The 15051-nt window shown below is 36.7% G+C and overlaps 3 protein-coding genes across 5 annotated transcripts; 2 read left to right on the forward strand and 1 right to left on the reverse strand.

Annotated features, from left to right (window-relative positions):
- Positions 1278-5335, forward strand: LOC105167711. Of its 2 annotated transcripts, none has more exons than XM_011087525.2 (14): positions 1278-1532; positions 1636-1780; positions 1884-1951; positions 2038-2091; positions 2180-2263; positions 2355-2440; positions 2730-2825; positions 3133-3263; positions 3447-3488; positions 4136-4212; positions 4303-4393; positions 4478-4559; positions 4838-4910; positions 5054-5335. In XM_011087525.2, exons 1-14 carry the CDS (start codon positions 1441-1443, stop codon positions 5220-5222), a joined length of 1290 nt encoding a protein of 429 aa, XP_011085827.1. In that variant the 5' UTR covers positions 1278-1440; the 3' UTR covers positions 5223-5335. The 2 variants fall into 2 exon arrangements, with proteins under 2 accessions (XP_011085827.1, XP_011085828.1); XM_011087526.2 differs by having other exon boundaries at positions 2730-2810.
- LOC105167712 (protease Do-like 1, chloroplastic) lies at positions 7718-12471 on the forward strand. 2 transcript variants are annotated; one of them, XM_011087527.2, is made up of 9 exons: positions 7718-8171; positions 8578-8700; positions 9055-9226; positions 9752-9789; positions 10281-10479; positions 10592-10744; positions 10891-11025; positions 11351-11429; positions 12279-12471. In XM_011087527.2, the coding sequence occupies exons 1-8, from the start codon at positions 7768-7770 to the stop codon at positions 11426-11428; spliced, it is 1302 nt and encodes a 433-aa protein (XP_011085829.1). In that variant the 5' UTR covers positions 7718-7767; the 3' UTR covers position 11429; positions 12279-12471. The 2 variants fall into 2 exon arrangements, with proteins under 2 accessions (XP_011085829.1, XP_011085830.1); XM_011087528.2 differs by lacking the exon at positions 12279-12471 and having other exon boundaries at positions 11351-11652.
- LOC105167713 lies at positions 13600-14684 on the reverse strand. Its single transcript, XM_011087530.2, has one exon. It carries the CDS (start codon positions 14572-14574, stop codon positions 13771-13773), a length of 804 nt encoding a protein of 267 aa, XP_011085832.1. The 5' UTR covers positions 14575-14684; the 3' UTR covers positions 13600-13770.

Raw genomic sequence — 15051 nt, forward strand, 5'->3', positions numbered from 1 at the left:
GGGCGCCGCCGCGAGCTGAAGGGGGCGCCCCCAGCTTGAGGCGTGGCCTCAAGCTGGGAAGGGGGGCACCTCCCTCCAGCTCGAGGCACGGCCTCGAGTTGGAGGGGAGGCCTCAAGCTGGAGGGGGGGCCTCGCCCCCCTCCTTGAGGACGCGTCTCGACCCAACGACGGGGCGTACCCCCTCCGGCTCGAAATCCCGCCCCGCGCCTCCCCCCACATTCGCCTTACCCTCCCTTCCGTCGGGCATGTCGTCACCCGTCGGCTACTCTCACATTCACCCTCTCCACTCCACATCTCAATCAAAGAAGTAAAAAATAAGCAAGAGCACCAAATGAAAAGAGAAGCAAAAATTTAACTAAGGAAGTCACATTTGCTAGCCATGTGGAAAGGTTTGGAAATAGAGATGCAAATGGAATGAAGGCAAATGCAAGGGAAAAAATATAAGTATGTAGATGGGGGACAATTAATAGCCCCCAACCACCCACCCACTCCCATTTATTATTTGTAGTTAGTCTTCTTTAATGTTTACTCTTACACAAAATATTACACCAGCAAGTGCATATTCCGTCCGAGAGTGGAGGGTTGTATAATATACATTAGTAAAAAATATATATTAAATTGTAAGGGTAAAAAAGTAATTGGATATGTAGGAGACACACCTTAAGCAAATACAACCCATCACACTATATAATTTTCAATACCACTATAAATACCAAAATACTAATTTTTTAATCCAAGTTACTATTCATTGACTAGACATCATTCTCTTAAAAACTACACCTTTTGCGGAAATTACATTTCACCTAGTGTACAATTGCATCGTGGTAAAATTCTGATTTTATCCTTTAGTAAAAAAGACTCGACCACATCATCATGTAGTTAGAAATAAAATGTCAGATTCAAAGAAATGTGAGCCAAGCAGCATAGACTTCCATTCCAATTAAGTGATTCTTACTCAACTGCCTTGTTTGATTAGACCCGTTTGGTTTGACGTAAAACTAATAGTCCTGCAAATTAGACCCGTTTGGTTTGAATACGGTGCGGGTTTTCGGGTGGATATTGGGCCCAGTAAAACCCGGCCCGTTATCCTTCATAGACTATACTTTATTTATATAGTGCAAGTGGATCAGTTCATAAGCCCATTAAAATCTATTTATCATTCCTTGGCCCATATTACAATGTCCAGCCCAATAGCAACGTGGAGTGAGGGTCGGTTCCTGTGTGCAGAGTCCACGTAAGCCACGACATGGGCGTTTCATCTTTTGACGCCACGTCACTGTCTGTGCCTTCTGCAGAAACGGTCTTGCCCGATGATTCAGAAATTTCAGCTTCCAAGCTAACAAATCTCCGCCTCGCCTCTGCCCCCTGGCTCGTTTGCAGCAATTCAGAGTTTCATTTTGGTTGGAATTTTGTTATACAGAATAATTTAGTGAACCGGAGATGGGTAACTGGTGGTCCGCCGTAGAACCGCCGCCACCGATGGTGTTGGTTCCGCCGCTATTCGATTTCCCTCCGCTCGCCGCCCGTATTAGGTTTCGAACTGATCTTCATTTCTGACGAGCTCAAATTTGTGTGTTTTCATTTGTCAATTGGAAAAGGAGATTATTGGTTAAGAGTTATTTAACGGCAATGCAGAATGCTGGAATCATCGTACAACTTGTTGTTCGGGAAACTGGCTTTGAGATGTCTCTTCGATGAATATTTTGAAGAAGCAAAGCATTTTAGCACGAGAATTATGCTTAAGCCGATTGATGATCCGCATGTCGATTTGATTGCCACTGTATCCGTTGCATTTATCGAGTATTTATTAGAATTTGATTTTGTTTACTGATATATACCTGATATAAAGGTGAAAAGGTACAAGTGTTCCTTAGCATGTTCAGGTTTCTGGACCACTCAATCACAACCCTGAAGAGAAAATCATAGGAAATGCACAGTTTCGCTGGCAAAGGTTCTGATCCTTCTATATATATGCATCTATTTATTGTCATTTCAGTTCTTTCTTAATGAAATTCATATATATCTGTTATATTGTAGTGATGTTCAAGATCCTCACACATTCATCGACCTTTTTGTATCAAGCACTAAACCGTAAGAACCAACTCTTGTATCAAGCTTGTCAATGCAGTGAGTGTAACAAACTGTGTTTCTAAGTATTTTTTATTTGTCACACGTTCAGGATTTTACTGATGAGGTCCTGTGCTTACCACATCAAATCTGGGTTTGGAGTATTTGGAATCTTTCCAGTGCTTTTGAGACAAAGGTTACTTCAAATTTATCTCAACTTTAGATGTTACCAACAACTTGGTGTATGCTTCCACATGTCGATTTTCATGACATATTTGATCATCCAGACTATTTTCTGAAGATTATGGCGTTATGGGATTTCGATATGGCTCCCCAAATCTGTCAGTTGGAGCTACAGTTATTCCTTTCTCCCGTACTGTCTCTTGTCCTAGTATATTCTTTTAGGTTTTGCACATAACAGGATCGTTTTTTTTGTTTTTCTAATTTCACAGTATCAATTTTTTGAAGCATATTAACCATCATATGTTTACATATTCACTGGATTTCATATCTTTGAAGTTAAATATCAGGCGGAGTTTCAGTAACCTGAACATAGAGATTGCTTTAGATCACACATACTTGATATTGCAGGCATACATCCATTCATTCAAACATGCATCGCGACGTTATGACCATATGTCTTTTTTTTCTTCTTTTAATAGATAAGTATGATCTCCCCAAAAATGCGTGGTTGGTGAGCAAGATGGGAAGGTTAACTGCTGGAGTTCAATATGAACCACAATGTAAGTTTTTCAAAGGTATTTGTTCCTTTTACTCAAAGAATTGTCTAAATAAGTGTTAAATATAAGCTACCCAACATTCAATTCTTGAGTTATGGCCTCAAAGGACTTCGTGCCAATTGTTTAGAGAGAGCATGCTCAATAGTCTATTTGCATCTACGAGTCAATGATGATTCTTTTGCTTCATCTCTCCTAAATCTTAGTATGGACTCTACCTTAGTTCCACTAAATAGTCAGTCACATTTGGAGGATGTAATCTGTTCGTTGGAATTAAGTTATTTCTATTGGAGATATGCTGAGAAATGCTCTAAACAATCTTGTGTAGTTGGAAGTAAAGATGGAGCAAGATACAAAAACTTAGCAAATTGGAGCTGTGCAATTGGTTATGGATTAGGATCTGGCAGTCCATTGAGCCCATCATTCAATTTTGGACTTGAACTGGCTAAAAATTCAAAGGTTCTTATTCTTAGAAGATTAGGTCATTTCTTTATTATTTTCTATTTGACGATAAACCCTCCGGGTGAACTTGTGACTTTACTGTCAATATATTTACCCTTGGAAGTTTCTTTCCTTGCGTTTGCATTTTATGCCTCAGTATGTGTCGAACTTACAACTTACTATTTCACATATCTACTGTAGTTCATTGCTTCCTTCTATCAACACGTGGTAGTCCAAAGACGGGTATTTCTCTCCTACTCTCCGCAGCTTATCCTATGTATGTGTGTGCTACTTTGTATTTGTATATTTGAGTGAGGCTATGGGTGTGCACCTATCTATGCAGCTTTGTTTGTTCCTGTTCAAGGGCTTTTGAGTGCTTTGCAGGTTCATACTTAAGCAAGTGCTGAAAGTTTCTTTTGATGATAAGAAGTAGTTTTATTTAAATAATGTGCATCAACCAAATTGAGTTGAAAAAGTTGGCCCTATTATCAACGTCAAGCAATTTGAATAAACAATCTAAGCTAGTAGAACTGGACATAAAACATTCCTTAAAAAGAAATTGCTTCACTACTTTTCTATAATGGCATTGGTTATTTTTTCGATTTCTTTCAGTTAATGGCCAAAGAGAGTATTGAGGCCATCATTTGATGACCTCTTCATCCTAAATCAAGAATGCATCTGTATATGTCTTTTGTGTTGCATATACCATGACCTCTTTTAGACAAACTTTAATGTATTGAACTCCTGGATGCATTTCACAAGTATATGCACTTGGGAAACTTCTTTAATTTTGTTCTTCTTTTATTTTTGCATTGGTTACTTGCTGCAATAATTTTAGGGCCAGGATAGAAGATATTTGCTGACAAGAATCAATTTCTGCAATAACACAGGTGAAAAATCCACTTGAGGAAAATGAAATAGTAGGAATCACAAATTACATCGACTTTGGTTTTGAGTTACAGACGAGGTATTTCCATCTATTATCTGTACAACTACTGAATATGATCAATCTTATTAGGATCAGATTGTTTAAGTTTATTTGATACTGTTCTAAAAGGGTCGATAACGACGAGTCGTCGAACAATATTCAAGATTCCACTTTTCAGGTTGCTGCATCCTGGCAAGCCAACAAAAACTTCTTACTTAAGGTATGGTTTAAGGCTAACCATTTATGTCATATTGATAGTATGTCTGATCAGAGTGCTTCAAGATATCACACTGCATTTCTTCAGGGAAAGGTTGGACCTCTCAGCTCATCAATAGCTTTAGCTTTCAAATCGTGGTGGAAACCGTCTTTCACTTTCAGCATATCAGGTATATCTACTATATAAACTCTCCCCAGTAACTCATTTATATAACAGGCTGATGTAATTTATCGACCTTACTCTCATAGACCAGCAAGAGATTATGCCTGGAAAAACTGTGATGATAATGGAAAGCATAAGCTTTTGATGGATGATGATTTCCAACGATATTGATGTTGTTTCGACCCTTTTCCCCCTCATATGTGTTGGTTCACGTAATCATATAGCAGATTCATACAATATGAAAACTTTTTATCATTTGAGCATTAATAAATTGTTGGCTTTCAGCTATTAGAGATCGCATCAAAGGAGAGACGGCCATTGGATTTGGTTTTAATGTCGAAAATATTAGGGAAGCAAGGTTAGATCACTCTCTTCCGGTTCCCATTAGTATGCTTTTGGAAGTTTGATCTGAAGTTAACATCAGTATATTTGGTATCATATACTGCTTATTTGTCGTGCTCTGTTTGTTGATATCCAATCGTGAAACTTCTTGGCTCGCAGTTATCAAAGAGCCGATCCGAATTATGTGATGCTGACGCAGAACAAAGAGCATCTAGCTGAGGGCATCCACTGGAAAATAGGGAAAAGACCAGTGCTGCAATCTGATGTAAAATCTGGAAATTTTGATGGCATGCCTAAGGAATTGAGACCCTTGGATCAAATTTTGTGATTTTTGCTAATTCTCCTGTCCTCTCTGTTATTATGACCTATGACACCTCCAGAATGATAAATTGATATCAACTTCTTTCTCTGGTAATTTTATTTTTTCGGTATTAGATTAAAGATATGGTAATTATGGAGTTTTTCTGTTCATTTACACAGCACTTATGACAGAAAATGTGCTTGTACTTGAACTTTTTGTACTGAAAACGGGCTTTCTTTTAATTCTGATGTGATATGGGGATGAAAATTTCTTTCTTGAAAGAGTAATCCTATGAGAGTATGAAAAGGTAAATTAGGCAAACTATTCAATTCCAATTATTGTTGAATTCTAATGATTGAGATTCATCTCATAATAAATTATTGATAATTGCTTTTAGGGGAAAAAAATTACTTTAATTGTATCCACTAAATTTATTTATTTTTGTTTTTCTGTACAATAATTGTATTCAGCTTTTTAATATGTCATTATTAAGTTAAAATGTGAACGAAATTTCCCTTTCCCTAGTATAATTTGAATTCCTTTGTTATTATATATTTATGTTCAAATCATTGTTGGTTTTCATAAACAAATCATCATCCCTTCATGGCAACTGAACCAAGTTGTGGGCAACCACCAAACAACAATCCAAACAAAAATACCAATTATTTTCCCAATTCAATAGTCACAAAACCAAGAACCAAAAGGACTTTTAGAATTCTACCCAAAAATTCGCAATTAGGGTTTCAAAATCAGGGTGATTCATCAGGCTCAAGCAAGAATTGTACAAAGAAAATCAAGAAATCAAGTGGAGATACACAAGATAACAACGATCAAGGATGCTCTAGTCGACTGATGGAGTATGCTATTTTTGGATCTGAATTTCAGGATATCCAAAGCAATAATCGGAGGTCTAAGCCCTTGTCCGAATACGTTATCCCTAGAAATATTCCTGAATTGTCGTTGGAGATTGAAAATCAGGATGTCTCTAGGGGTCCAATTGAGGAACCAGAAGAAAATCGAGAAGAGAGTAGCAGATATTGGAGGTCTAAATTATTATCAGAATATGCTATCTCGGGACCTATTCCTAATCTTGATTTATTGAAATTCGATAAGATTAATTTCGATAGATTCTTTACTGACGTTCCTGATGAAGATTAATGTATTATGTGATTTTCGTTGTGAAGATTAATGTACGTATAACTTTTGAATATGGAAAGGTAATTCTTCCATTGTTTATGTAAATATAATAATTGTTACATTACTAAAACCAAATCCGAAAACGAATTTTTATATTCTATTCCAAATAAATTAAATTTAAGTGAGTTTTGTTCTTAATTAAAATGTAAATCTTTCTTTGTGTACGATTAATTTATAGAATCCAGTGAGAAATTTATCTGAAATTTTGTAATGTTTTAATCTCAAATCTCAAATATCAGTTCAAGATGTTTAATATTTTAGTATTTGTATATCGAACTTAATCGAATGCAGAATTTTTTAAAAATATACTAATCGTTGTGGCACGTTGTTCCTACGTACATATAATGAATGAATTTTATTACATACTTTAAAATATATTAAAAATAATATTATAAATAAAAATATATAAATCAATATATTACATTAAAAATTAAAAAGAATAAAGAAAGAAAAAGAACTAATTTATCAATTAATATACAATTTAAAAAGTTAAATAAGTTAGTTATTTTATTTGTTGAATGATACTTTTGGTTTCACAAAAAATTGGTACAACATTGTCATTAATCACCATTTGTAAATGTAAAAGGTCTTTTCTTTTTACGTAGTATAGATGTTATATACAAAATATACAATTATTAAACACTGATTTAGAATAGTCTAATATATTTTTTTATTCAGTAAATTCAGTAATATGTCAAATTGAACCAATTTTTCTTTTTTTTTAATTGAACTGAACTAAGAATTTTGGTTTGGTAAGGGATATTGAAATTTTGATTCGATTCGATTTTAATACCGAATATTAGTAGAGTTGAGATACTAAATCAAACTAATTGAGTATAATTCGTTTGAATTCGATTTATGAAACTTAACAAATCTAATTTGAACGAGATCGATTAAATTAATGAAAAAAATAAAATATTTTTTAAAAATATTAAATTACTTAATTTGAGCTTAATTAGAGCAATAATAGAACTAAATTCAAATATAAATTTTTAAATTCGATATTAATTCAAATAAAATTAAACAATAATACGTTGGACAGATCTCAATTCATTTATAGCCCAACTTATTGGATTATATGCATTGAAATATTGGGTGCCGCCATGATGGTCAAGTATAGGTAAAAGTGGCCCATTTATTTATGAAGTGAAGTAGATGTCCACTTAACTCAGGCCCAAAATTTCTGAAATGGGCCTATTAACACATTGAGGCCCAACACAGATATTAAATCGGCCCACCACATTTAATTCTGGAAACCATAGAAAAAACGCATCCACATAAAAGAAAAAAAATGGAAATTAAAACTCAAAAGAGTATTAATAAAAAACACTGAACTGACCAATTAGAGAACTCTTACTCTGTTCTCAGCAGAGGAATGGCTGCACTCGCTTCCACATTCTTCGCTTCCACTCCAAAACTCTCGCACTCTTCAACTGCCAATTCGATCCCCAAATTCTCGCTCGTGAAATCTTTGTCCCAATTTAGTCGCCCTAATTTGATCGCTCCGATCGTAGTTTCCGCTCTCCGCGACAAATTTGTTCGAGACGATTCAGCTTCGGAGCTCGACTCACACAACGGACTGAAGAAACTCGTGGACTCGTTGTTCGTGCTCTGTGCTTCCGTTGCTTTATCGGCGTCTTTGTTCGTTGCCGATGTTGATTCGGCGTCGGCTTTCGTAGTTACTACTCCGAGGAAATTGCAGTCCGATGAGCTTGCTACAGTTCGTCTTTTTCAGGAGAACACTCCATCTGTTGTCTACATAACTAATCTGGCTGCCAGGTAATTGTGAGTTTGATTTGTGTTTTGTTTTTCTAGAGATTTAGCAAGTGCTCTGTAGGATTTTCTTTTTCGGTTTTGAACACTCGCGCTCAGTGATGGATGTCGCAAAGTCGATTTTTAACTAACTTTCGACTCGTTCATAGTTATGATACTGCGAAACTTTCAAATTGTTGTATTTATTTCTACACTGCATCCATCGAGAATGGCAGACATGTAGTCCAAATTTTGCAAAACTTTAATTGCCAAATAGTATGTTTAACAAATAAGTAAACAAATTACCTAGTACTGTAGTTAATGTGACAGTAGAGGTTGCTAAAGCATGCATTCAGTCAATGGAGAAGTGCTGGTAATCAATCCTTGATTTAGTCTGAGTCATTGAAATTGGAATTGACATGGTTCTCTTCAGGCAGGATGCATTTACATTGGATGTGTTGGAGGTGCCACAAGGATCAGGATCTGGATTTGTATGGGATACGGATGGTCACATTGTTACAAATTATCATGTGATTCGGGGTGCATCTGATCTCAAGTATTTTTTTATCTTATCTTGTTATCTTGCGGTTATTTAATTATTCTTCTGCTGTGGTCTCTCTCCACTTGCTTGAATATGTTGTTTGATGGCTTTCTTTGTTGAATATTCCCAGTAGTAGTGTTGATATAGTTCATCTGTGTATCTCTGGCTCCATTGTTCCTCTGTCCTTGGTAGTGCTGCCAAAGTTTTACATCTTCAGGAAGAAATAAAATGATTAATATATCTGAACTCAGACAAGTTCGTGGGATGCATGACTTGTCCATGTTGATGATCAGTAAAACCTTGTATATCTGTATATTTGTCCATGAGTTTCTGGAGACTGTCTTTCAGAACCTAGAACTGCCTGTTCAGGGTCACTCTTGCAGATCAGAGCACATACGATGCAAAAGTTGTTGGATTTGATCAGGATAAAGATGTTGCTGTTTTGCGGATTGATGCACCCGAAGACAAGCTGAGACCAATACCAATTGGTGTATCCGCCGACTTGCTTGTTGGGCAGAAAGTATATGCAATTGGAAATCCCGTAAGTGCAGGAAAGCACCCTATCTTGCTTCTCTCAATTAATTTGTCTTCCTGTTTGCAGGTTTTATTGTTTTATTTTGTTTCCAGTTTTGCTTCTTATCAAGTCTGTGCATTATCATGCATGGACAAGAGTGGACAGTTGTCAACAGTAAGTTTTGATTGTCTAAAAGGGATAAATGTAGCCTTTGCACTCCCAACTCATTCCTTATCTCCTGTTTCCATGAAGTCCATCATAATTCATTCCCATATAACCTGATTAAGTATCATGACTGTTTTCAACTGATTGAAAATTGTGGAGTAAATCTCATAATAATGAATCCCAGGCAGATACTCTGGCAAAAGGTTGGCAGTGATGCTCTTCAATCCAGTTTCAATTTTAACTGCATGTCTGGCAACTTCCGTTATTGTGTCCCTGGAAATGGAAGATTGATGTATTTGTGGGATCAAATAGACAAGCTTCGACATATTCGATTAATATCATTTGCCTTTGTCTGAAGATATCTTCGTGTTGTATTTTTCTCTGCAGTTTGGACTTGACCATACACTTACAACTGGTGTAATCAGGTATCAAAAACTATGTTTAATGATTTCGCAAGTCGTTTTGATATGTATTATTGTACTCTTGGGTGATTATATTACGGGAACATCATTGGTATATCTAGTGAACAAGTTTTTTGGTATGGAAGGAAACTGAATTCAGAACACATCTTGAAAATTCAGTTGTATCTACAGATTTTACTCCCTAAGACATAGCTTTTCTGGCAATAATAATACTTCAAATCCATAATTTTGGAAGAAAAGAAGCACTCACCTTTTTCTTTTTTGCATCCTCATGTTTATGAATTAAAGAACAGGATTGAGATTTATTTAATCGTTAGTACGATTCAGTGGTTTTTCCAACTTAAGACCATAAAACCTCTCCTTTCCAGATGCTGTTGATTGTAGGATCCTCAAAATATGAAGATGGTCAAGAATTAGTGGAATTGGCTAGTATTGTATCGGTATTCTTGTACCCAGATGGCATGTATAACAGATTCAATTCTTCATGTTTGTAGTGGGCTTCGACGAGAAATAAGTTCAGCTGCAACTGGTCGTCCAATCCAGGATGTCATCCAGACTGATGCTGCTATTAATCCAGGAAATAGTGGTGGACCACTTCTTGATAGTTCAGGGAACCTCATAGGGATAAACACAGCTATATACTCTCCTTCTGGTGCTTCATCTGGCGTGGGCTTTTCTATCCCAGTTGACACTGTGAGCAACCACATAATATTTAGTAACCAGTCCTCTATGTTGGCCATGCTTATAGCTAAACCACTTAAGCTTCTAAAAGAGTTCTTACTGCAATTTTCCTATATATGTTCAGGTAAGCGGCATTGTTGATCAATTGGTGAAGTTTGGGAAAGTCACTAGACCTATTCTGGGGATTAAGTTTGCACCCGATCAGTCAGTGGAGCAACTGGGAGTAAGTGGGGTTCTAGTCTTGGATGCTCCTGCGAATGGCCCAGCAGGCAAAGCTGTAAGTATTCTTGTATCCTTTACTAGTTTTAATTTAATGCACTTATGCTCAAAATTTGAGATTTTGCTTAAAGCATTTGATATTGAAAGTCAACACCTCAGAATCATCTTGTGCTGAAATTGGCAATGATAATCTTGGTCCTGCAGGGTCTTCTACCCACCAAACGCGATGCCTATGGAAGACTTATTTTGGGTGACATAATTACATCTGTTAACGGAAAGAAGGTCACAAACGGTAGTGATTTGTACAGAATCCTAGACCAGTGCAAAGTAGGTGACAAGGTAAGCGCTATAGTCAAAGTGCAAACCAAATTTTTTGAAGATATATTGTGTGCACATAGAGCATAAATATGGTCATTGTTACTTGTTATTGCAATTATTACAGCCTGAGCCATTCCCATTCACATATGCACAATCTTCGCCAAGGAATTTCTGTAATGAAAAGCACTGTTCTTTGAAATAGATTCAGCGTGCTTTTTATGTTAACTGGTACTGGGTTGAATGGAAAACTTTAGGAAATGAACAGCACAGAGGCACTAATATAGGATTTTTGATGAAAACATAGACAACTAATTAGTTTTTTCATGTGTTCTCCTGTACTGTACAGGTTATTGTAGAAGTACTGCGTGGTGATCACCTGGAAAAAATCCCTGTAGTCCTTGAACCAAAGCCAGATGAAACCTAAGGTAACTTGTAATTCTTATGCTTTAGCTATAGGTTGTAAATTGTCCACCGTGGAGCTATTGTCATGTGGTAAAGCACTTTCCTATGTACTTTACAACTATTCTTATCCTTGTGTAGGGTATGTATTTACAATTCAACCTGTACATCACTGGTTTGAAGTTGTGCTTGAATTTTCTTGTATTAGGTCTTATTCATGTGAAAATTGTGAAGCTTTTCTATCATTAAGCTGGTTTATTTGAAAGGCTTAGTTTGGCCGGTAGTTGTATACTTGAGTATAAGACAATTAATTACGGAAGAATTAATTTTGGAATGATTGATTTTAGAAGGGAAAAAAACAGTGATAATACTGCTTGGATTTTACAATTTTATGTAGATAAATCCTAAAATTAATCTCATTCTTAATGTTAAAGGAGAAATTAAAAAACTATTTAATGGGTACGTGTAATTAGATGAACAATCATTGCGTTGTAATTAAAAAATTACAAATTGTAGCTTTTATCAAAAAGTGATTTAGATAGTTTTAATCCCATTTGAGATTGTTGCAAAGGGCTTGTCGATGCAAAAAGTTGAATTTACACTTGGAACGTAAGTTTTAGAGCCAAACTAGCACAAAGGAAATTGAGGGGTGATTTCTACAAGTAAACAATTAAGTCTTGAACCAGAGGAGTGAACAAGAAGCAACCATCCTTAAAATCTTGAAATTAGGCAGAGCATTGTCAGCAACATTATCCCAAAAATCGTGAAATTAGGCCTAAAGGCAATATATCTTTCTGTTCAGCACTAACCACGTCAACGATTAGAATCAAACAGAGAAGCCATCTAACAACAAATTTCTACATACTCATTTTCAGGATTGTGTTTGCGTTGTTATCTATCGGAAAAGGAACCTACATCAGCTCGCTCCAATTTTTATAACTGAAGTGGAGGTACAGATAAATAATATTCTTGTGCAGGAATGGGAAACGAACTTAGTAGAGCCAGCGCCCTCCCCGAACAATGAAATTTTTTTTATTGGACCCAATAGGGTATCTCGAGTTTTATCGAAGATCAGTTCCTAAATCGTACCAAATAATATTTATAAATATATTTAATTTATTTAAAATTTAAAATTTTTATTTAATACATATTTTTGAGAAAAAGATTATTGGCTCATAGCGACCTTATTGTTTCAGAGTTGATATTTTGGCAATGAGAAGTTAATGAGAAAGAATAGAGGAAATATAAGGTTCACCATGGAAATAAACCACTAAATCCAAAAGATTATGCAAAAAGTTGCATTTGCCGTACGTATTTTCTCCATAAATGTTCTGACTTAGGTATCGCCCAAACACCTAACTAGACTAATATTTAGGACTGGCTAGGGAATAAGATAATAAATGCCTTAATACATCTAGATCATTCAAATTGTCGACAAGTTTATCAACTTTTGTATTTATTAACAATAATACATTATCCTTTACGGCAATTTGAAATTCATGTATGCAACTTCTTTGTCTTCCTTCCAATCCATCATAACATGTAACCACTTACAAGAAATTCCTTTTTGAGGAGAGAATCACTCTTATATTTCAACTAATCTTCTTTTTTTTTTCTTTTTTTTTATTCAAGTTAGATTTCATCAAGCCTAATCAATCTTTAAACGAACAGTCCACCTTCCCTGCGAACATTACGACTATGACTCGTCACCGATCTTGCTTTAAAAGTTAAAATGTAAAATCCATGTTTAAATGGTATATATATTTACATCCAACATGCTAGAAATTAAAAGCCAAGAACGAATTGAAGCATCAACGTATATAGTTCATTAAGCTGATGCATCAATATCCATAGAATAAATTAAGCTCCCAAGGCCAATACCTCGTGCTCTTTAACGACGAACCCCAATTGTTAATTCGCTATGCTATTTAAAAATTTGGTTAAATGTTTTCTGCCATTGAATAATGCCTCGAAACAATGATAAGAAGCTTGCATTTATAGTAGAATCCCACCGACCCATTCGAGAAACAACAAAGAAACACCCTCCCACTCTCAACGCTTAAGCCTTAATTGTCGTCGGTCCATCATTGCACATGATCCCTTCCCTCGTTTTGCTATAAACTATAACTACGAACGATTATTGTTTTCACATTTCTGCCATAATAATCTTGATGCAGAAAGCACAAGGAGAGGACATGAATGAGCGAAATTTCGGAGTAAGTGCAGTAATAATGAGGAGTATAAAGCGTTAATCTATACAGTTATTGGTTGGGAAAAAGCTTTAATTGAATAAGAATAAATTAAAAATAAGTATCCCATTGGCGTACCACACTATGAACTGGCGGTACAATACTTTGATCCAGAGGTCTAGAAGTGCGGGAAACTCCCACGCAGACCGTTGACATTGGCGAAAAACCCTACAAGATCTTGCCTATACGGTAGATACGATTTCTTCTTATCTCCTTCCTTCATAGCTCTATTTCGTACATAAAGTGCCTCGTGCGCCGACGGCGATCCCGCCGCGAAGCCGGAGGCGGAACGGACTGCATATTCCTTTGAGTTTTTCGTAGCTTGGATTAACTTCTCCTGTTTTTCTTCCCGGCGCTTCGGTGTTAGAAAGACGAAACTATCCTTGCCTTCGCTGTTGCTCCGCCGTAGCAAATCGCGGAACTTCCACCTCTTCGAACCTGATCCAGTCGACTTGCTCTTCTTACACTGGCTCGGCATCGGCGACTCAGCCATCTTTGGTCGCCAAACGCAGTACGTGCCCGCTGGAATGTTCTCCAATTCATCGGCTTCCGACGATGAACACGACGCCGGACAATCACGCTCTTGATCCTCATCAATGAAAAGTTTACTCAACGGAATCGCAATACTCGGCTCCAATATCTTCTCTTCGCTAATTGTACTCAACTCACCATCCTTATCTCTCAAAAGATCGCGGTTAAATACGGGGAAAATCGGTCCTATTTGTCCGCCATATAAGAACTCCTCCGCGGAAACCTCTTTATCTTCCCGTACTAAAGCGAACTCAAAATCATCATCATCATCATCCCCGGCGTCTTGTTCCGACTTCTCCACGGCGACTCTCACCGCGATCTCTGCTAATCTATCGGATGAATAGCTGTTAAAGCTTGGGCAAACGTAAACATCGTCTTCACTTTTATCCATTGCGGCCTTCTATATATGTATACAAGCTTGTATTCGTAAATGTTGAGAGAGAAAACGAGAAATAATTATAGAGAGAGAGGAGGACGAGGGGTTTGGTTGAGGGAGGATGTGATGTTATGTTATGTTATATACGCGGGGCAACGCATTGGAGTTCTAGAAGAAAGGTTGCCAGCTCTGTTTACTTGGCAATGCGGTCAACCGCCACGTGGGCTTCCAGAACTGAAAGTTAGGCCCCGCGTTGCCGCCGCAGGCCCGCATCCGATAATTTCCTTGCGCGATGGTTTTCACTTACCACCAACTCAGATGTCTCTCAATTTAAAATTAAAAATTTTGTTGCTTTTATTTGGAGTTTTGCACTTCATTTTTCAATTTGTTCACATTGGACTCAACTGATCAGAGTCCCACATTCTTAATTTAAAATTAATGATCGTCTAATAAATATTTTATCGCGACAGTTCACTGTACATGTATTTGTGG

This window comes from Sesamum indicum, linkage group LG8 (assembly GCF_000512975.1).
Source record: "Sesamum indicum cultivar Zhongzhi No. 13 linkage group LG8, S_indicum_v1.0, whole genome shotgun sequence".
Lineage (NCBI taxonomy): Eukaryota > Viridiplantae > Streptophyta > Magnoliopsida > Lamiales > Pedaliaceae > Sesamum > Sesamum indicum.